The 22,160-nt window shown below is 40.0% G+C and overlaps 1 protein-coding gene across 2 annotated transcripts in view; it reads left to right on the forward strand.

Annotated features, from left to right (window-relative positions):
- The window catches only part of KIAA1549 (KIAA1549 ortholog), a 143,767-nt gene that overhangs the window by 117,639 nt on the left and 3,968 nt on the right, over positions 1-22,160 (forward strand). For both annotated transcript variants that reach the window (XM_072964365.1, XM_015244202.3), the window contains 4 exons: positions 3,282-3,599; positions 9,906-9,952; positions 15,068-15,228; positions 20,270-20,415. In XM_072964365.1, the coding sequence (XP_072820466.1) occupies positions 3,282-3,599; positions 9,906-9,952; positions 15,068-15,228; positions 20,270-20,415 (672 nt within the window). The remainder of the gene's footprint in view (positions 1-3,281; positions 3,600-9,905; positions 9,953-15,067; positions 15,229-20,269; positions 20,416-22,160) is intronic.

Genomic DNA, 22,160 nt, shown 5'->3' on the forward strand with positions numbered 1-22,160 from the left:
TCTTGAGGTTAATTGGGAAACAGAGAAATGTCCAGAAAGTCTTTTTTCCCTTCTCTTAGTCAATGAGTTGTTTGAGTTTCTTGGAGTTAGGAGTGCTATTTAGGGTTTGTCCCCCTTTCTGCTCTTAGAGTGCCAAGAAGATACTACATTTGCTAATGTATGTATTTCTAACTTTATGGAGAAAAGAGCTTAATGGAAATTAGGAAATAAGGAATTAAGCAATTTTTTCAAAAGAAAAGGGGCACAGTTGCTGAAGTGTTGAAGCAGACGTTGACCGCACTAAGACACATACAGGCCCCACGGTACAGGGAAGAAAGGGCCAGCCTCCCCGAGGGGCTGTGAAATACAGACACAGAAGCCCCCCAAGAGGAGCGGGAGCCCCAGAGCGTTAGCACTGGGACACAGTGGGCGTCTGAGCTCTGGGCCGCGGCATAGCCCTGTCTCGGTGCACAAGACCCCTTCCTCCTTCTGGAGGCAAACTTAGAGAGCCATCTTTGTTTAGAGAGAAATTAGCAAAAGATACATCCTTGGAGAAAAAATCTGTGATGTACATGATCCCTGTAGATGGAGCTTATGTAACTAGCCATTTCTGACTTGAATTTTACATTTTAGCTCTCAAATTATGCAAATAACTAACATTGAGAGACAGTAAACATAATTACGCAAATGTGCCAAATACCTTACTGACACTGGGGCTAAATATAATTGAATCATGATCATCTGAAAGAGCCAGGCAGGCTCTTCCTTGGGAACTTACTGAGTTTCTAGTGTTCTGAAGACTGACCGTCCCTTCACAACTAGCTCCTGGAAACCAGTGTGACTCCAGAGGGTTGGAAGGCTGCTTTGCTACTGGTCAGAATGAATTGAGTCCTCTCTAAGCGCTGCAAATGAATTCCTAGGGTGGAGGGACCATCGCTGGCAGTTCTTGCAATAGATGGCGCTCTTGTGCTGCTGCTGTGTTTTGGGGCCGGTGGTTGTCCGGGTGTCTGTGGTGTTTGTCTTAATCTGGGGAGGGCTGTCCTCTGGGCTTCCCAGAATGGTCCCCTGGAGCTTTCATTTTTGTCCCTTGTGGGAACTTGGAGATCTTGTGTGAGTAGAAGAAGGGGGAACACGCCTTCTCATCCCATCACTTCCTTGGCCTCTGGGTCCTCCTCTAAGAGGAGCCTTCAGGGGAGACTTTGCAGCCCTGTCCCGGAGTCCATCACCCAGTGCCATGGAGTTGTGGGTGCGGAATGCCCTGTCTTGCTCTCCCATCTGCCTTCGTCAATGACCCTAAATCAGGCTGCTTTCATGGTGGTCCAGACCATCCTTTTTCTCCTTGCTTTTTTTCTTAGCAAAAATCATAGAGGTTCCCCCCTCAGCTGGTGGAAAGAAGCCCTTCCCTGGAGAACATGACTCAGCCAGCTGCTTCATCCCCAATGGCTCCATTTTTCAAAGATTCCCTAAAAAGAAATTCTTCCTCAGATGGACTTTTTACTTTGTCTCTCTAAAAGTTCTGAAACACATACTTTCAAAGATAATGCCTTTTTTTGGAACTCACCTTTTCTTAGTATTTTATCTTGAAGGTTATACTAGACATACATGTTTTTGAACGATCTTTAATTTTATGCTTTCCCCTCAAAATATCTTCTCCTTGAGAGCTCTCTTTTCCTAAGGTGAGAGAAATATTCCTGGATTCCTTGTAACTAGGGTCGCTAGTGTAATTCAGGCCTCAGTGAACTAGCCCTCAGGCCAAATCCAGCCTGCTGCCTGTTTTTGTAAATAAGGTTTTGTTGGAACACAGCTACTCCCTTCATTTTCATGTTATCTATGGCTGCTCTCACTGCGATGGCAGAGTTGAGTAGCTGTATGGCTCACAGAGCCTAAAATATTTACTGTCTGACCTTTTACAGAAGTTTATCAACCCTGATATAATTTATTATCCAAGGCAGACGCTCAGGAGGGTGAAAGGAGGTGCTGTAAATAATTATATTGGAACAGCAAGTATAGACTGAGATTTGTCTTGGGCCAACCGTGGTGTATGGTCACCCTCTTATAATACAAATTGCAAAGTAGGTACCAGAATACATCATCTCTGATGACTAAAGATAAGAAAGTTCCCAAATATTTTCTGAGGAATGATAGGTAAGCATATATCCGTGCAAAGGAAATAAATCGAATAACAGAATCATCAAACTTGATTCAAGACAATGGACTTCAAATTCCAAATTGGGGATCCTGGGTAAATCTTAACTTCTGTAGATCACAGTTATTCATTTATGATTAAGCTCCATCTACACGTGAAACACTCTGCTGGGTATGGGGACATAGGAAAATGAGCAAGATGTCGTCTTGGACTCTGGGCTGCTGATAGTCTTGCCTGCGAAATGAGGAGACAGCAGGAAGATCAAAGAGCAGAAAGTGCTAAGATCATGGCTCCGTAGCTCTTTGCCTTCGTAGCAGGATTCATGGGACCAGTGAGAATCCAAGGGAACCCAGCTTCACACCTTCACAATATGTTTGGGCTTCTGGGGCCACGAAGACCAGAAAGGTGGCGTCTTCCATCGGTTCCTTGTTTTGTCTCTTACAATTTACTGAGTGTATATTGGGACGACGTTTTGCTCATAAGGCAGTATAAGGAAATAAGAATATTAAAAGCTCTTGTTACTTATATCCCTGTCTCTTAGAGAGTATAGAATATAATTTCAACTTTTCTTGTTGACACGTGTTATCCAGGGATACCTCCATTTTAAAGAAATAGTTTCTGAATAAATAATTGGTACTATTTACTGTTTGTAAAGAGTTGTCGTAATAGGTGTTAAAATTGTTTATGCACATGTAGTTGTAATTTGGTGGTGACTTCGAACGCTTTTGGGGGTGTATGGGGCTCTTCTTAGTGTTAACTGTCAGTGGACTGCTTTAGTTTTAGATCTCTGTAGCTATGGAAAGTCAACTAGATATGTTAGTATGTCGACTCTGAGACATCATTTTGAATTGATGGGGCTTTCAATAAAAAATGTGTACTTCCAAGTACTGAGATGCATTTCAGATAGTTGATTGAAGTTTTGCTGGACACATGATTGTTGAATATTTTAATTTTTATTTTTTCTGATTCAAGCATTTTACTCCCATGAAAGGTAATGGACATTCCTCAGCTGTGATTTTTAAAGTTCTAATGGTAAACATATTTCTTGGTGTCAGCAAAAACCGTCAAATTCCTCTTGGCCCTAGAGTTTTGGTTTCAAGTCATCACAGAAGCTTGCGTCTGACTCTTCTCTCCTTTGCCATGTCCCCTGCTGTAGTCTGATCCCGACCTCCCGGCAGATGTGCAGACGCCGTCTTCTGCTGAGCTGGGGCGGTACCCAGGCCTGCCCTTCCCGGCCTCCCAGTATATCCCGCCCCAGCCGTCCATCGAGGAGGCGCGCCAGACCATGCACTCCCTCCTGGACGATGCTTTTGCCCTCGTGGCCCCCAGCAGCCAGCCCCCCAACGCTGCAGCTGCAGGCCCCGGGGTCCCAGCTGGCCTGCCTGTGAACAGCACCCCATCCCGAGAAGAGAGACGAGCCACCCAGTGGGGGTCCTTCTACAGCCCGGCTCAGACGGCCAACAACCCCTGCAGTGTAAGTGTAGACCTTCCATAATTCTCTCATGGGCAAGATGTTGGAGCTTTGTTGCCTGACTGCCTCATTTTCAGGATTCCTGCAATATTCTGGTTGTATTTGATAAACATTGAGGCTTGCATAATGAGTCTTAGTTTTTATTATCTTCTCCTAGATTAATTCTCAATGTTGAAAGCATTCATTTATGCAACTCGCATATTTTATGCAAGTACCTTTCAGAGTTCCCTTCAATGTCATGAAATAGAGATGGAGTAACTGTCAAAATATATTCTCATTGATGTCTCCATAAAAGGTACAGTTAAGAATGTACTTGAATCATTAAGCTTCATCTTGTAGGCCGCCTGGGACTAAAGAGGCCCTTGAGGCCCTGGGAGTGCCAGCAGCTAGTCCCCAAGTAGGCAGGCACAACCATTGTCAAATGCCAGGTTTCCATCGTGGGAGTTGACATTTCAGCATTTCACGTGTCTTTGTGAACCTTGATTTTTTTCATGTTCAGTCATTCCTTTCAAATGTACCTTCTCAAGTCATGGAGATGGAGAAGTAAAACTCAAGGACATAACACTATTTTTTGCTAATTTCAGATTAAATGATCAGACTGAAACATTTGACTCTGAAGAGATATTAATAGGCTACAGCTTAAATTTCTTCTTCAAGGAGTATTTATATAGGGTTTCTCTGATTTTGTTAACTATATGGGTTTTCACAACACTGGACATTAGGCAACCAAAGAGATGGGTCACTGAGAGGTGAGTAGAAAGAAGCTTACAGTCACCCCAACTTACTGTCCTGAGAGAGTTTCTAGGTGTGGTGCTGGGAGGGAGACCACAGTCAGAGCTCAGTGGTCTTCCTGAGTTGAGAAAACGGAGTCAAGAGTCTGGGGAGGAAGAGGCAGCTGGAGTTCACAATAGACGGGGCAGGAAAGCAGAGAAATGCACAGAAGTAATTCTAGAGATCTGCAGGGAATCTTCATTTGAGTACTGATCAATTTAACGGTATAAGGAAACTACCCAAGACTAGGGAAAGGACCACCCAAAAAGATTAGCGGGAACAGTCCTTAGAGCTCACATAAGCATAGGAATAAGTTCCTGCTGTGGACTGAATTGTGTTCCCCCCAAATCTGTATGTTGAAACCTAACCCCCCATGTGACTGTATTAGTCTTGAAGGAGGAAATTAGATTAAATGAAGTTATAAGGTTGGAACCCTGATCCAATAGAACTGGTGCCTTTATAAGAAGAGGAAGAGACACCAGCGTTCTCTCCCCCGCCCCCATGTGAGGACGCAGCAAGAAGGCAGCTGTCCACAAGCCAGGAAGAGAGCTCTCACCAGCAACTGAACCCTGCTGGAAACTTGATCATGGATTTTCCAGCCTCCAGAACTGTGAAAAAATAAATTTCTCTTGTTTTAGCCATTCAATCTGGTATTTTGCTATGGCAGCTTGAGCTGTCTAATCCAGTTTCTTTTGCACTAGAGTGGCTACATTAATATTAGCCAAAATAGATCTCATAGTAAAGAACCTTACCAAGAATACAGAGGATTATTTCATAATAATAAAGTGGTCAGTTCATCAAGAAGACATAAAGTCTTAAATGTTTATGTGCCTAGTAACAGACCTTCAAAGTTGAAAAATTGGAAGTTCTAGTCAGAAATTTCAACACTCCTCTTTCAGTAGTTGATGGAATGAAGACAGTTGACCCTTGAAATTAGTTCTGAGGACTAATACTGAGTGGGAAGTAAAAGTGATAAGACATGAGGCAGGAGAGAGAAAGCAAAAAGCTGAGAGGTTTGGCGCCTAGACCTCATCCTGAGGGTAGTGCCAGGATACTGAAGGGTTTTGAGCAGCAAGCTAGAGACATCATTAGGTGTGCCTTTTAGAAAGATTGCTGTCATTTTACACTGGAGAATGGTTTGTCATAGTGCAGACCAGAGGCAGGGAGATAATTAGGAAGCTGTTGTAGTGATCTTGGTGATTTTGATGGTCCCAGCTGATGTAATGCAGAGGTTGGATACGAGAGGAAGAGTCGACACAGCTTCAGTGTGTTTAATTGCTGATGGCAACGGGCTACTATAGGAGAGCTTGATGATACAGGAACAGGGAGCCAGAGTACCAATGGAGGAATTATATTTAGAAGTGAGGGGATATATTTCCTCCAATTTAATAGGAGAGAGGGAGGAAGAGTTGGGTGTAGGTGCAATGAGGTTTGTAGTTGGGTGGCAGTACATTGTGGGACCGTCCATCTCATGACTTCTGTTCTCACAGTAGAGAAAGAGTCATCTGTTGAGGGAAGAAGTATGGCAAGGAAAGAGGGTTGAGGAAGAGTAGAGACTTGAAATACTTACTGTGGAGAATGAGAGAAGAGAGATAAGGGATGTGGGAGTAATTACCCAGCAGTATTGAGGCCCATGTTGAGACTGACAATTAAGAAATTATAGTGGCAGAGACTAAAGTTCTGTAGTTTTGTTTATCAGCATTCAGATACCCAGGTGTAGACAAGGAGAAAACAGGCAGTTGGACTGATCTGGGACTGGGGCTTTAGCAGGCACATGTGGTGAAAGGATAACTGGAAAAAGTTGGGCAGGTTAGAGAATGAAGTTGAAATACCGATAGACCATACATTGAAAGGGAAAGCAGAGGAAGTTACGATCAATTAAACATGCTGGAGCTTTGTAGATTTTTCCTCTCGAATCCATCCATTGCATTATAGTGATTGGAGCCACCACCTCTCACCAAGACTATTGAAAGACTTCCTAACTGTCTCCCTGCCTCTGGTCTTGAATGTAGGATGTCAGGGTGGTGGCTGACAAGTAAAATGCCATTTACTGATGTTGAGCAGGCCAAGGAGCTGAGAGTCTAACACAGTAGACACATCCTGTGGGTGACAGGAGGACTTGGAATGAAGAGGAAGACCTACTAGGAGCCTCTTCACTTAGGCTCGAGTTTTCTAAAGGGGGAGTTCTCGTCTCACTTTCCAATCTTATTTGTTCATTACTGGTGTCTACATGTTACCTCTCTATGCTTCTTGAATTGTTTGGTGCAGAAATCTGTGTCCATCTTAATCTCCCTCTTCCTGATAGAAGATGTAGAGGTCTTATCTGCTAGGAAGCATAAATATTTTTTGGCACTCAACCCGTTTTTCTGAATAATTTTATCTCCTGAATAACCAGTGTCCATTTAATCTTCAGATTCAGCTCTTTCATGCACATCAGGGAAACTTATTTTATTTCTGAAGTAATTTTCTTACTCTGTTCTATTTATTAGAGTTGAAGGTACGAATTATTTTTATGTTGGCTCGTCTTTGTCTCTTTTCTGTATCTATCACTCTGTCTCTAATACCTTGAGCTACTTTGTTCTTTTTTCTCTGCCTTCACTTATGGTTGTCATGGGCCTCTCTCTGTGGCATTGATTTGATTTTAAGCTATATCTATTCTTTTCCCCACTAGTTGATTTCTTAAAGTCATACTGACTTAATTTTGGTTCTCAAATTATTTCCACATTTATGTGGTGTCTCATTTTGTTGTTTTATCATCAATTCTTTGAACTTCAAAAAAGGGATTGCTATTCTTGTTAAGTTAGGAGCCACTCTGTGCTGCCTGATTTTTTTTTTCCCCCTTGGCCACTGCTTTCCTCAGTTCATGGCATGATTCTACTCTTGTATTGTTTGGTTTCTGCTGATGAATTCTAGCAGTAGTTTTTGACAGATTGGTGTTACTATTTTTATTATTTCCTCATTGTTCATAGGTGTTGGAGATTAATGATTCCACAATAATGCCTTTATCCACCATCTTAACCAACAACTCATGCCTATAATGAGGTTTTTATAAATACTGTTATTAAGTGGTTTTCTCATTGTGAACTTTTGATACTATCCTTATGTATTTTGATGGGAGTAGTAGCAGTTTAATCTCGGGGAAAACCAGAATCATTGGCTGTATCTCGGCATGTCTGATATAACTTCAATGTGTTTGTATATTGGTTGTGAAGTTACTGTTTGTTGCCAGGAGGAACCTGATCACCCTTTATCTGCTTTTCTGACTACAGTAAAAACCACAGGTAAACCTTCAGTTACTTCATCTGATGACATTTTCACTCCCCCTTTTTTTTTCCACCAGTGTAAAGGTATTAGTTATACATTGGTGAGACAGGTCCCTTGATAGGTGGTATTTCTGCTTTCCTGAATACAGTTAACCTCCCTGGAGTAGTCCTTTACATAGTAGGTGTGAATACCTGAGTTTAGGTATTTTATGATCAGACCTTACTGTCTAGTTGCTTTGCCTCAGGCCCATCCCAGACTCCATCCACCACTTGCCTTTCCTGCTCTGTTGGCCTTTTTTATACTGAATAGAAAGAAAGAAAGGATGTATTAAAACGGGATTTTTATTCACCTGGCTGGTAGAAACCTTAAAATCCTCTTTTGTCCCCTAAATTTTATACAGGTGTGACCCACTTAAAGGAAATGCCTGCCATCTGTTTGCAATTAAAACAAAACAAAACAAAACAAAACAAAACAAAACAAAACACCTTTTCATTGGGGGAGTGAAGTCTCTAGAAACATAAAATCCTTTTTTTTTTTTAACTACAATAGAGTGGAAGTGCCTAGCACTACAACAATAAAACAGATAAAGAATAGACAGCTCTGTTTTTCTTTTAGTTTATCACTTATTAGATCTCCTAAAATCCTGATAGGTAAGCTGTTAAGCCTTGATCTTTTTAAGTCTTATTTTGCATATGAATATTTCTTAAAAATCTAAGCTGTGCTGAAAGCACAAAGGCCACACTGAATAATCTTTATCCAGTCTCAGATTTCTGTTTAATTATTTGGAAAAGGAATTGATACTCCTTTTCCTCCTCTTCCTCTCTTCTTCCGTAATCCCTTTGGCTTATTTTACCTCATTTGGGAAACTCTACAGGGTTCTAATCTCTCTCCCTCTGCCAAGGGGAGGGAAGCAGTGAGGGTTAGAGGTGAAGTAATTTGAGCACAGTTTCATGTCTAATAATCTCTTCAGGACTCTGAGAGGTGCAGAGATTATTCTGTCTTCTTGGCCTATGGTTTGACCAAGTTTGGTCAGTGTGTCTAACTCCAAAGCTGCCTTTCCCCCCCAAAAGTAGAGATTTATTGGAGAGGGAGAATCTGATTTTAGGAATAGTGGGCAGTGTAGCCCAGTGGTTAAAAGCATGGTCTGTGGAGTCAGAAACATGAATTAGGAGGAAATTGTTTAACTTCTTTGTGTGTTGTTTTAATCTGTAGGCAGAAGTAGTGAGCACTTTTCTTGTGTTACTGTGGGCCTGAGTTAATTTTCATACAGTGCTTAGCACAATATACTAATTCAGTAAATGACAGCTTTGAAAAAATAAAGGTCTAATATTAGAGAAGATCCAGAAGCAACGCTGACTTAGTGACTTAACTTGAAGTTCCTGATCCTGGACAACCAGCTGATTCAAACTGACTGGGGTTGGATGGACTCTATCCAGAGTTACTATTCTGCTAAAATATCTGACATATTATAATATATATACATATAATACAATAATTCACAGTTGCTGAAGTGTTGAAATGCGAGCCCCGTGTACGTTAGGGTTAGGATATGTTGATTTCATGAAGAATGCAACATAGATCTGTGTTTCTTTAAATCTGGTACCATACTGTGTTAGTCAGAGAGCACTTGGTTAGTGCAGGTTAGTACAAGAGTTGATTGAAGAAAAAAGAGTTGATTGACAGATCCAGGGGCACCTTACAGAATTTAAGGGCAGGGAGAATGGCTGGGCCTCCTTGGTACCAGGAAACTGTCAGAAACTGAAGGTGTTCACTTCATCTTTTAGAGTCTCTCTAACTTATGGTTCTCTTTCTATTCTTTCTCTTTTAACAGCATTCTGCAACATGGTACAGCATTTGCATTGTTTAGTTTCTTGAGTGTATTTGAATTGATACTGAGTACCTGCTAGTTCTGGTGACCATTGTTGATGCAGTCATCTGTGCGAAATGTGGCCTTGGGTACATTTTTAGCAGAAGGTACAGGCCTGTAGAGGTTAAGTCTGTAGGGAAGAGCAGGTGCAGAAGCTTGTTTATTATTCATGTTTTTACAAAAGAAAGAAAGGTCTAGAAATCAGTTGTGTGTTTATTAGCCCAGTTTCTCAAAATGAAACTTCTGGCATTACTTAATGGCAGAATGCCCTGAGAGCATGTTAACTTTTTATGAGAAAATAATTCTCTTGGAAGTCGATCCTGAAAATCTAAATTTATAAATTTGCTGTTGTCACTTTATAATAAATATTGAATGTTAATCTTCATCTCCTTTTGAATTTCTTCCAGAGATATGAAGACTATGGAATGACTTCCCCGTCAGGCCCATTACCAAGGTAAGGTTTTTAGGAGAAAATGTATTAGGACTTTCTTATACAGGCTGTTTCTTGACCTTTGCAGACTCACTTCTTTTAGCTGATGTGAGCAGACACAAAACTCTTGGGTGGTGTGTTCCCTTGATCTAACCAGAAGAGAGAACAAGTTGGAATTTAAGTCTTCTTTCCAGTAATAATGGACTAGATAATTTGGTGAAGATAACTGGGAAAGCTGGACAGATTTAAGAACAAAACCAAACCAAACCCAGGTAGCTAACAGGGCAGTGAAGCAGTATAGGGCCAAGATCCAGGAAATCCAGAGAAAGTGAGCCCTACCTTTTGAGCTACTTTCTCCTGCAGATACCTGCTGATTCCAGAGGAGGTGGCTGAAAAGCTGAGCAAAACTTTTGACAGACTCTTGAAAATGTGGCGTATCAAGAGTTGTGGGATCTCTTTTAAGTCATGTTTAGGAGGATATATTTGAAAAGAAAAACGATTGAAAATCAATGATCTAAGCATCCATCTCAATATTAAAAAAGAAAAAAAAAGTCCAGTTAAATCTAAAGAAAGTAGAAGGAAGGAAATAATAAAAATAAGAATAGAAGTTAATGAAATAGAAAACAAACACCATACTAGAGAAGAGCAACAAAACTAAAAGTTAGTTCTTTGGGAAAAGGTAGTAAAATTGATAAACTCCTGGAGAACTTGGTCAAGTAACCTGTGTAACATTATCAATAAGAGTCATGAAAAAGGACATGTTAATCCAGACCTTACAGAAATTAAGAAAATTTTGACAGACTTTACAAAGGCAGATTTTTAAAAGATTTTACAGACATTAAGAATAATTTATGAACATATTTTTGTTAATAAATTTGAAGTGGAAAAATTCCTAGAAAGAGAGAACCTGAATAGTCCTATAACTATTAAAGAATTTAAAATCATTATTAAAATTCTTCCAGTGGGGAGTGTATAACTCAGTGGTAGGGTGCGTACTTAGCATGCATGAGGTCCTGGGTTCAATTCCATAGTGCCTCCATTAAAATAAAAATAGTTGAAAATAAGCAAATAAGCCTAATTACCTTCTCCTGCTGGGGGTGGGGGGGGGACAGGTGGGGGGGGTACCAAAAAACAAAAACCCTAAAAACTTCCCACAAAAAAAGCTTAAGGGCCAGGTGGCTTCAACAGTGACTTCTACCAAACTCTGAAGGAAGAAAAGATACTAAAGTCATACAAATTCTTCTAAAGAACAGAAAAAAAGAGAACGCTCCCCAACTCATTTTGTGAGACCAGCATAAATTTGATACCAAAGAGGGACAAGGACATTGCAAGAAAGGAAACATTAATGGCCAGTTTCACTCATGATCATAGATGCAAAAATTTTGAAACTAAATATTAGCAAACATGTCCAGCAATATACACAAAAGGATATTACATCATAATCAAATGGGATTTTTTTCCAGCAGTGCTAGGGTGATTTAATGTTAAAAAATCAATCATAATTCGCCACCTAGAGGTGAATAAAGGAGGAAGATCTCTTCATTTCAATAGATACAATATCTGATAAAATTCAACGTCTATTCATGGTAAAAATCTGAGCAAACAAAGACTAGAAGCAGACTTCTGTAATCTGATAAAAGGTATCTTGGCAAATATTACGTAATGGTGAAGTGTTAAAAGCTTTCCCTTTGAGAGCAAGAGCAAGACAAAGATGGCCTGCTTGCATAATTTCTATTCAGCTTTGCCCAGGGGGTCCTAGCCAGTGTAATAAAGCAAGAAAAAGAAACAAAAAGATTAAGGGATTCAATGAAAGAAATAATAGTGTTCTTATTTGCAGATGATACCATTTTGTATTAAAAAAAAATCCTAAAATGTCAACATAAGAATTGTTAGAATTAAGGGACTTTAGCAAGATGGCTAAATAGCAAGGCAGCTAAATTGCAAGGTAGCTGGATACAGAGATTACAAAGATCAGTATACAAAATTCCAATATCAGTACATGAAAGTCTGTGGACAACGACAGAACATTAAAAATTTTAAAGATACTATGTAAAATAGCACTCAAAAATATAAAATACCTCAGAGTAAATCTAACTGAAGCTCTTCAAGCTTTCTAAAGAAAGATATTCATGGGCTGGACAACTCAATATTTGTAAAATACCAGTTCTCCCCAAGTGACTTACAGATTCATTACAACCTCATTGGGTTTTTTTTAGTATGTAGAAATTGACAAACTCATTCTAAACTATGTGTGAAAATGCAAAGTATCTTGGCTATAGCCAAGGCACTTTGTTAGGACTGTTGTAAATATTACAAATGATTGTTGAGTAATTAAGGGTGAGGTATTGCTGTGACACTAGACAAATAGACCAGCAGAACAGAAGAGAAAGTTCATCATCAGACCCACACACGAGTGGACGGTTGATTTATTACAAAGAAGGACTGTATATAAATCATAAGCAGTCTCAGAAATCATATTTAACTGTCCCTTCAGGGACCAGAAGCCATACAGAAGTAGAAATGTTATCTGCTTCCTCCCTACCTTTTCTTTACTTTTCTTTATTTGCCACATTTTCAGAGGGTTTGTTTTATTTTTCCCCGACCCTCTTCCCCAACCCAGGCATTGCTTTGTGGTCCAAAAGCAACAAAGTAAAAGGAATAGGTGGCGGTGAGCTGGTCCAGGGCAGAAGCTTGTGATAGGAGGACCATGGCATCTGGTCTGCCCAGTTCAGTCCTAATTTACACCTGCTGTTCAGCATAATTGTTAATAACTTTCACTCTCAAAAGTGTTCTGGTTTGGATGGTAAATCTTATGGTCACCCAAGATAAAGGATTCTAGAGGATTTGGCTCAAACTGAACTATCTGAGCACATAATTTAGGATACAAGGGATACAGATGTGGGCTGGAAGGTCCTAATTGACTGAATAATGCAGAAATAATGAAGTAAAAGGCAAGAGCTGGTTTCTGGGTGGATGGTCCAGAGATGATGATTAGGTTAGGTGAGCTGCAGTTTACAGATCTGGAAGGAGGAGTGTGCATTTGCTAAGCTCTCAGATCTGTGAGGTTGGAGATGTCAGACATCTCTGTCTCAGGTCAATCTAATTAGCAGCTCTTATTTAAAGAGAGTAATATGGGTAGTTTCAATTTACGAGATGTACTCCAGAAATAACAGTGTAGAATAAGGGCAAGCCAAGGTACTTTGTCATCAAACTGCTTTGATCTATGAATGACTGGTTAACTGTCATTTACAAGAAACTATAATTAAACTATCATCTTTTTTTATTCTTGAATTTCTTTAGAAGAGTGGTTCTCAGGATGGGATTCTCAGACCCCTAGAGTGTCCTTGAGACTCTTTCGATAGGGTGGGAGGTCTGTGAGATCAAAACTATTTTTATAATATTAAGACCTTATCTGGCTCTCCTCATTGTGTTGACATTTGCACTGAGGCACGAAGGCAATGTTGGGTGAGACTGTGGTGCCTCAGCATGAATCCAGGCGGGGGCACCCAGCTGTTCAAGGACTCACTCAATTGTCCTTCACTGCTATGCAATCACAATTTTTTAAAAATGCCAGTTTTATGTTAGTATGTCCTTGATGAAGTAGTAAAAATTAATTTTATTAAACCTAGACCTTGAGTCTTTAATGGTCTGGGAGGCAAAAGAGGAGATACATATGAAGCACTTCTGCTAAATATGGACTTTTGAAGGAAAGCAACTTGTTCAGTTGTTTGCGCTGAGAACTGAACTAACCACTGCCATGTTTTGCTTGGATAAATAACTGGCAGGCTTGGGTGTTTGGCCTCGAAAATGAACAAAACGAACCTGTCACTTCAAGGGAAACAGCTGACAGCATTTGTTGCCAGTGATAAAGTGCAGCTTCTAAATGAAAATTAGAATTTGGGAAACTTTTATCTGCCCCCGTGCACTTGACAGCTTCCTGGTACTTAAAGCCTTTTCTAGTCAGCTTGATGGCGATATTAATGAATGTGATTTTTGGTGACTGTAAAATAAAGTGTCTCAGTATTTAGAAAGTCTGCATAACTCAGTGAACCAATATTTTACAAATGACCAGTGTCATAAAAGCATGTATAAGTCCATTCAAAGTACAAGACCAGAGATTTTAATCTAACAGAAGGTGAAAAGTTCATTAATACTATTTCAGAGTTTGTATTGCCACTAACCTTTAAGGAAATACTGTTGCGCTTTGGTGTGGTATTGAAGAAGAATATTTAACTGAACTGTTATTTGAATATTATCTGGAAAGGCTATTAAAATATTCCTCCTTTTCCCAACTACATATTTATGTGAGGTGAGATTTTCTTCTTAAAATAACTGATGACAACTGATTGAATACAAAGTATATGAGAATGCTGATGTCTGATACTAAGGAAATTTTTTTTAATGTAGAATTCTTCTCAAATTTTTTGAGGGGGAGTTGGAAAAACATAGTCAATTTTATGAAAAATGTTGACATGTAATAGGTTTACTCTTGTTATTTTAAAATGAGTGTTTAAAGAATGTCTCAGTTTTAATTTTGATTGTAATAACTGTTTGTAAATACGGTCCTCATAAACAGCGGCTCTTGGGATTCTTCACTTTCATGAATGTAAAGGGGTCCTAACACTAAATAGTGTGAGAACCACTGCTTTAGAGCACTAGTTTTCAGCCTTGATGAACCTCAGGGTCATCAGTGGAGTTTTAAAATCTGCCAGTGTCTGGGTCCCTCATTTAATTGGTTAGGGTGTAGCGTTGGTACCCCCAGGAGATCCTAATGTGCGGCCAGGGTTGAGAACCACCAGGCACTGGAGACGAAGGGGCCCTGGGACTTGAGCTGCACCCTCTTTGGGTCTGTAAACTAGAGCATTTCTTCTTCAGTCGTCTGACAGATTGGCCAGGCGTCAGCTGTTCTCCAGGATGTGTACTAGACAGTGTGTATGCTGTTCTCAGCACTGGGGATTTGTTGTGAGCGAATAGAAAAAGTCCATGCCCTCAGGGAGTCCGTGTTCCAGGAGAGGAGATGGAGAATAAGCCAACAGACAAATAGGTCTTATTTGTCTTCAGGGCTGGGGGTGGACCTGATAAATACAATGCCAGAGCCAGGGTAAGTGGTCCTGATGCTTAGATGTGCTCCACCTTCAGACCAGGTTTTGGCCCCGGGTTGCTGCCATCTGCGGAGCTGGTGCCTCCTGAGCCCCAACAAGCACAAGCATCGTCTGAAGCCACCTCGTTTGCTTCCCGAGGGATCTACTCTGAGGAGATGCCATCGGTGGCCCGGCCTCGGCCTGTTGGGGGCACCACAGGTACATGTGACTGTCGGCCTTGTATTTTTGGCTTAATTCCGCGGCGAACATTTTAGACTTGGCAGGGTCTCAGCATCCCAGTGTTCAGTGGCCTCTTTCGCTGGTGAGAGCTGCCTTCCCTTGGATCCCGGTGGAGACGTAGGGCAGGGGAGGTGGGAGAGTGGCCAAGATCCCAAGACTGATGCCCTCTGATTTGCTCCTGAGTCAGTGTCTCAAAAACAGTCCCTTCACATGGAATTCACAGCACACCTCTTCCAGGAAAAACATTTCTAAAGCCTTACAGTGAACTGAAAGACCTATTTCTGAGTGCTTGCTATGGCATTAAAACAAGCACTTTAAAAAAAAAATGTAACTGTAGTTGATCTGCAGTATTGTGTTAGTTACAGGTGTATAGCTTCAGATTTTTTTTCCATTATAGGTTATTACAGAATATTGAATATAGTTCCCTGTGCTGTACAGTAAATCATTGTTGCTTATCTATTTCGTATATAGTGGTATATGTATCCATTCAGCGCATACTCCTAGTTTATCCCTCCACCTCCCCTTTTCCCTTTGGTAACCATAGGTTTAAAACAAACACTTTTATTTATTTTAAAGAAGGCCTTTTCCAGTTTGTAATAAGCAACTCAAAAGTTGATGGACAGAGACTAGAGGGAGCTTTTTGTTTTATCTGGTCACTTCTGGGAGGGTACAACCACTGTTTTCTCCTCAAACCTTATCTCCCTTTTTAAAATGTTCTTGTTATCTTCCCATGCCTCTGTGCTGTCCCCTCCCTGTTGTCACATGCATGGGCAGAGTCAGGCGGTGGAGGGCCTGTGGGGAGTTGGTGGCCATGTGGAACTGTTCTAGTTTTTTCCTGCCTCCTCTCTTAAGTCGTCATTAAAAGGACAATCTTAGTGGCATTTGTGTGTAACCAGCACAGCTCTTTTACTTGATAATTCAGCAGTGAAAGGCCACATTTTCTCAAGTTTTCTTCTAATTCGTTATTAAACTTTTAAGTTTTTGCACACTGCTTTTGTTTACTTTTAGTATTTAGGTTTGCTTTAATTACCTGTTGGAATTCAAATAAAAATCTCTACCAGATTATCTCCACCTAGGAAAAAAAGCTCTCAGTTTATGTTCCTAAAAGAATATAATTTAAAGTGTCTAATTTCTGGGGGTGGGGCGTGTAGCTCAGTGGTAGAGGATGTGCCTAGCATGCACGAGGTCCTGGGTTCAATCCCCAGTACCTCCATCTAAACAAACAAACAAACAAACAAAGAAACCTAATTACCCCCCCCCCCCCAAATTATGAAGTGTCTAATTTCTGGAAGTCTTGAAGCCAGAGGGAAAATAAATTTTGTGTTGAAAGGATTCTAAAATATATAGATGTGCTAAAATATTTTTTTAATTAGTTGTTTGAGAAACATTGTGTATAACTTAGTTTACTTATATAAAAGTATAATATTTAGTATATTCAGTGTAAACATACAGTGTGCTTTTTTCAGACCACAGTTAAAAATTAGGAATTACATTTTTTATGTGTTCACTTTTGTCTTTTTAGAAAAAGAGCTATAAATACCTGTATTTTAACAATCTTAACACTCTTAGTTTTTGTCAGTTTTGAGATGCATGTAAAGATTTGAGAAAAGGAAGGGCTCTCAGAATTTTGGTAAAGCATAAAAGGTATAATGTTTTCTGGATTGAGTGTCCTCAATAATTACATCTAGATTAGGAATAAATTTATTTTCAGAAAATGAGCTGAGTAGAAAAGAAAAAAAAAAAACCCTTTATCTCAGAGTCTCCTGGGAATTTTGTGATCATAGTTGAACCCACAATAAATTCTTACCAAGTTCAGTAGATTCTTGACATTTATGAGGGGTTTGTTCTGAGATCTTTGTAAATCCTTTCAAACACTGCTGTACTTCATAGTTGATTTCACTAATCAGTCCAACAGAAGTGTAAGTGGACCAGCTAAGAGACCCTTCCAGACCCCTTGTGAGAGGCACTGTTGGTAGATTGCAGACAGTACTCAGCATGGCTGAGCTGAGATTCTTAAAAGGCAGTTGGCTGATCGTGCTCAGCAGTTTGCCTGAGATCCAGCCTCATAGCCCCAAATTACAAATCACTGATTCATGTCCTGAAACTTCATCTCATGAATAGTTGATACTGTGAGCACTAATTTGTGCATATCACTCAGTGTTCCTTAAACACCTGTGTACTTTGAGATTCTGAGCCCTTTGTTTCTTGTGCAGCTCTGCATACTCTTAGAAAGTCCTCAGAGTTCATTACTCCATCTTACTGCATTTTATTACAAGGGGTCATGGTCACTCCTTTTTTCCCCCATTTGCTTTCCCTCCTTTTGAAGATTGATGTTTTGCTAGGAGGAGCCATTACATGTTAAATAATTTATTTTGTTATTTTCTAACTTTCTGGAGTATATCCAGTTTTATAATGTCATCCACTAACTAGTTTATTCCAATTCCGAATTTGCAATAATAGTGGATAATTATCCACATGGTCTTCTTGCAGTTCTTGTATTTTGCATTGTCTGTCAAGCAACAAAACAAATAACGTATCCTGATAACTTACAGGATTTCCCACACTTTCCATGTGCTATGCTTTGCAGTGAGTCTTATTTCTTTTGTTAATTGTTATATATTTAAACTTGTTGTGTAGAACATATACCAAACAGAATTCAGACATATTCATTTTTACTCTAGAAGAATATAGATATTATATGTGTGAAACATTTGAAGAGGAAGCTATTTTGTAATAATTTGTAATAAGAGATTAAATTGTATAAAATTTTATAATGGAAGAAATATTAAGATATACTAGAAAAGTTACTTTTCTGAGTATGTAAAATTATCAAATATGTATGTGTCTAAAAATGACCAAAAACAAAAGGAAAATAACTACCTTGGAAGATTTACAGCAGGTATGACCAAGGGGTGTTTTTATTGTAGAGAGTGACTCATATAAATTGCTAAATGGGCAAACTTTAAAAGATAAACAAGCAAAGGACAGAAAGGACTACAAAGGAAATGTGTGTATATCACATAGAAGTAAACATGAAAAATGCCCAGTTTTGAAAATGACTGAAGAAATGTGAATTAAAGCCATGATGAGGCACCAGTTCAATCATGAAATTGTTTATAATAATGGGATGTGGTAAGATTAGCATCCAGTTTCTTCATCTGTGCAATGATGGTAACATTAATGCTTCCCTCTCATGGTTGATTGGAGATTGAAGAAGGTAACAGATATAAAATGCTTTAAAAAATGCCTGGAGTGTCATAAACTTTTAATAAATATTAGCTGCCATTACTATTATTACTGTTGTATTATTTCCAGTGTTGGTGTAAATCATTAAACTTTTGGAAAGCAGCTTGGCAATGTGACTTCATGAGCCTTTGATTTGGTAATTCCACTTCTGGGAACTAGCTACCCCCCGTGCCCAAAGAATTCCAAAATACTGGAGGAAAAACTACATGTACAAAGATGTTTATTGGAGCATTTATTCAGAATAGTAAACAGTTGTGAGCTCCCTTGGTACCTACTTATAAGGGCATCAATGAACAAACTGTATAGCATAAAATGAAGAACTCAGAGCCAGAAAAAAGAGAGTTTAAGATTTCCTGGTTACATCCTATGCATTTTTGTACTTGACCTATTTTATCTCTTTTAATCCTTGAAATAACACTATGGAGTAGATTTTTTTTATCTCCGGTTGAGAAGTGCAGCATTGAGGCTCAGCAGGAGTTGGTGGCTGGGTGTCCAAGGTCACGGGCTTGTCTGTGGCTGAGCTGGAATGCAAACCCAGGCTTGCTGGGCGTGATGGGCCACTTGAATCATGGGGTGAGCCTGGGCTGTCTCGTTAGGTGAACAAAACAAGATACAAAATGATGTCTGAACTATGATTTCACCTGCTGTTGGGATTTTAACACAAAGGTGTGCTTTTCTCCCTAGAGCAGTTGTCTGAACCTTTACAAATGATGAGGGACCCTGTGCTGCATTTCTGTTCTTTCCAAGATTTGTTCAAACAATGTCTGTTGGGCAAACACTACCGATCGTTCTAATAATTTTAATACTGTTACGGATCTTCAGTAACTGACAAGTGTTCCTGCAGAATACATTTAAAAAAATGAATTTGATCAATGGAAGCTGTTAATTAGACAGCTGGAGTAGCTGTAGGCTTGAGGATGGAGGGGGCCACCTGCCTTACCTCTGTGAAAACTGAACCTTTGTAGGACCAGTCTGAGCATCAGATACGAATTAGATGATCCTAGGAGCATTTGGAAATAGTTATTTTATTTCATAGTGCTTAAAGGTCAGTTTTTCCTCCCTTAGTCTGTAGTAGGGATCTTTCCCTATGCTGAAAGTTGATGGAAGTGAAAAATATGTTGTTTAAAGCCTGGCCTTCCCAGCCACACAAGGTTACAGCACATTAAGTGTAGAATGGACGCTAGAGATCGTCTGCCTTTGCACCTGTACCCCTCGCTAAGGAGGCTGGGCGGGTGGCTTTAAAATTTCTATTATGGAAACAGTGTGAGAATAAGAAGAAAATACTTTTACATTCTGAATTTGAATAAATACATGCTCTGCCTGTTAAGGGGGAAAAAGAACGCATATAGTATTTTCAAGCCCTTGTAAGTCTCAGAGCCTCAAGCAAGAAAGAGCCAGGTTTCAGCTTCTCTGTGGCTCCAAAACCTTTCACACCTTCCTTCTGAATAAATCAGGTCATCCTTATTTGTAGCCTCTGCAGAAACGAATGGACGGGCCCTCTGTTATTTTCTGGATTCCCTGTTCTTTGATGTCTAGCCAGGAAAATATGAACCTCATTGTCAGCCAGTGTTTTGAAGGGAAGTAAAAACCCACGAAGCAAGAAGCTCAGGGTGTGTTTTTCTTAGGAAATGTCATTCTCTGGAGGTAGAATTGGGGCGACATTTGAACGATGCTTGTATCCCCAAGGGGGTGCCGGGGTCAGGACTGAAGTGTCCTGCTGGGCAGCCTCGCTCCCCGGCCGGTGTTGACCAGCCACTCCACTGTGTTCCTCCAGGCTCCCAGATCCAGCACCTGACGCAGGTGGGAATCGCAAGCAGAATCGGAGCTCAGCCAGTGGAAATCCCACCGGGCAGAGGTGGCCAGTATGGGGGACCAGGTTGGCCTTCATACGGGGAGGACGAAGCCGGCCGGAGGGAGGCCGTGAGTATCTTGTTTGGGGCCATCATCAGACACAATCACTTCATGTAGCTGCTGCTGCTGCCGCCTTGGGGAATCAATTTTTAAAACCTACATGAAGTTTTCACCTCCCTCACTTTTTTCCCCTTGAGTGTTATTTTTTCCTTGCAGTTTTTAGATGGTAAATTCCCTCTGACCAGAGTGGGAGAGTATTGGCATTGAAATTTGGGAAAGTATGTAATTTTTCTTGAGGTAGATTTCAGGCTTGAAGTAGTGAATTTAAAAAATAACTTTAAAATAATAAAAGCAGGGGTCGAGGTATAGCTCAGTGGTACCACACATGTTCAGCATGCACAGGGTCCTGGGTTCAATTCCCAGTACCTCCATTCATGAAAAAAATTTAAAAATTTAAAAGCAGTATTCATTACAGAAAATCTGCACAGAGACCTAGGTAACAGTTACTTTTTTTTTCTTATTTTTTTCAATTATGGTAAAATACACATAACATAAAATTTACCATCTGAACCATTTTTAAAAGTGTACACTCCAGTGGTTTTAAATATGTTTGTAATATTATGCAACCATCACCACCATCCGTCTTCATCATTCTTTTCGTCTTGAAAAACTGAAACTCTCTACCCATCAAACACTAACTTCCCATTCGCCTATCCTCCCAGCTCCAGGCAACCACCACTCCCCTTTCTGTCTCTCTAATTTTGACTTTTAAGTAGTGAATTTGAACCTGGAGGTAACTAAAATCTGAACTTGATCTTTGGTGTGATCACTATATAAATATTCATGATCTTATGTACTTACTTGCTCACCATTTGAGCTTTATTGTGGGTTTGTTAATGCCACTCCCATTATGACCACCATGAGTAGAGGCTTTGCCATCAGGTCACCGTTTGGGACATTTCAATACACAAGGTATCTTTTGGGGCTTCTTAGCAGTCTGATTGTTCCTTTATAAGAACAAAATCAATACGGGCACAAGTAATTTCTATAAATGCTTTCTTTCGTTTTTCTCAAGAACTTTATATTCAGGGGGAATAAATTAGTGAATCTGGAAAAAAAACAAACCAAGGTAATGCTTTCTGTGTTGTCCTTATTACTAAGCTTCAGCTTTCACTGTGTTTATGCGTCTTCCTGGCAGATACACAAATTCCTTCTGTGACTGGGTGCTTTTACTCACTGAAAGGAAATTAACTTTAGAATACGATTTTCCCCTGAAAAACATATTGTTATACTCATAATCTCAGGTATCTGCTTTACATTTGCCAACAGTTTGCTTTTTCTGTGCCCAACTTAGTTTCCTGAGATGTTTCAGGTTTTCCTGTCAAATCCGATGTTCACTTGAGATGGCCTTTTTATCGCCCTTTGGTGAAGTGAAATATAGAAGTATTCTAGGCCTCGAATGTCAGGTTGCTCTTGGCACAAGTGAAACCACAGTTTTAGTGTGTGTATGTGTGTGTATTGTGTGTGTGTGTGTTGTTCACTGAAAGAAAAATGAAAAAAATCACTGAAAAAGTGTAATTCTTGTCAAACGAATGCCCAGTTAACCTACATTTTGCCAATGTCAGCAAAACCATTGTGTATTTTAGTGCAGATAACTTGTTAAAGAAAAGGCTCTACAGAGCACTGGTATACAGACACACAGACACACAGACGGACACACAGAGTGGAAAGTGGCTTTGTGATCCGGTCCCCGTTCTGTGGTCCCAGGCGGTGCCCCCACGCGCACCCCCTTGGGCTCCAGACCCAGAGCAAAG

This window comes from Vicugna pacos, chromosome 7 (genome assembly GCF_048564905.1).
Source record: "Vicugna pacos chromosome 7, VicPac4, whole genome shotgun sequence".
Classification (NCBI taxonomy): Eukaryota; Metazoa; Chordata; class Mammalia; order Artiodactyla; family Camelidae; genus Vicugna; species Vicugna pacos.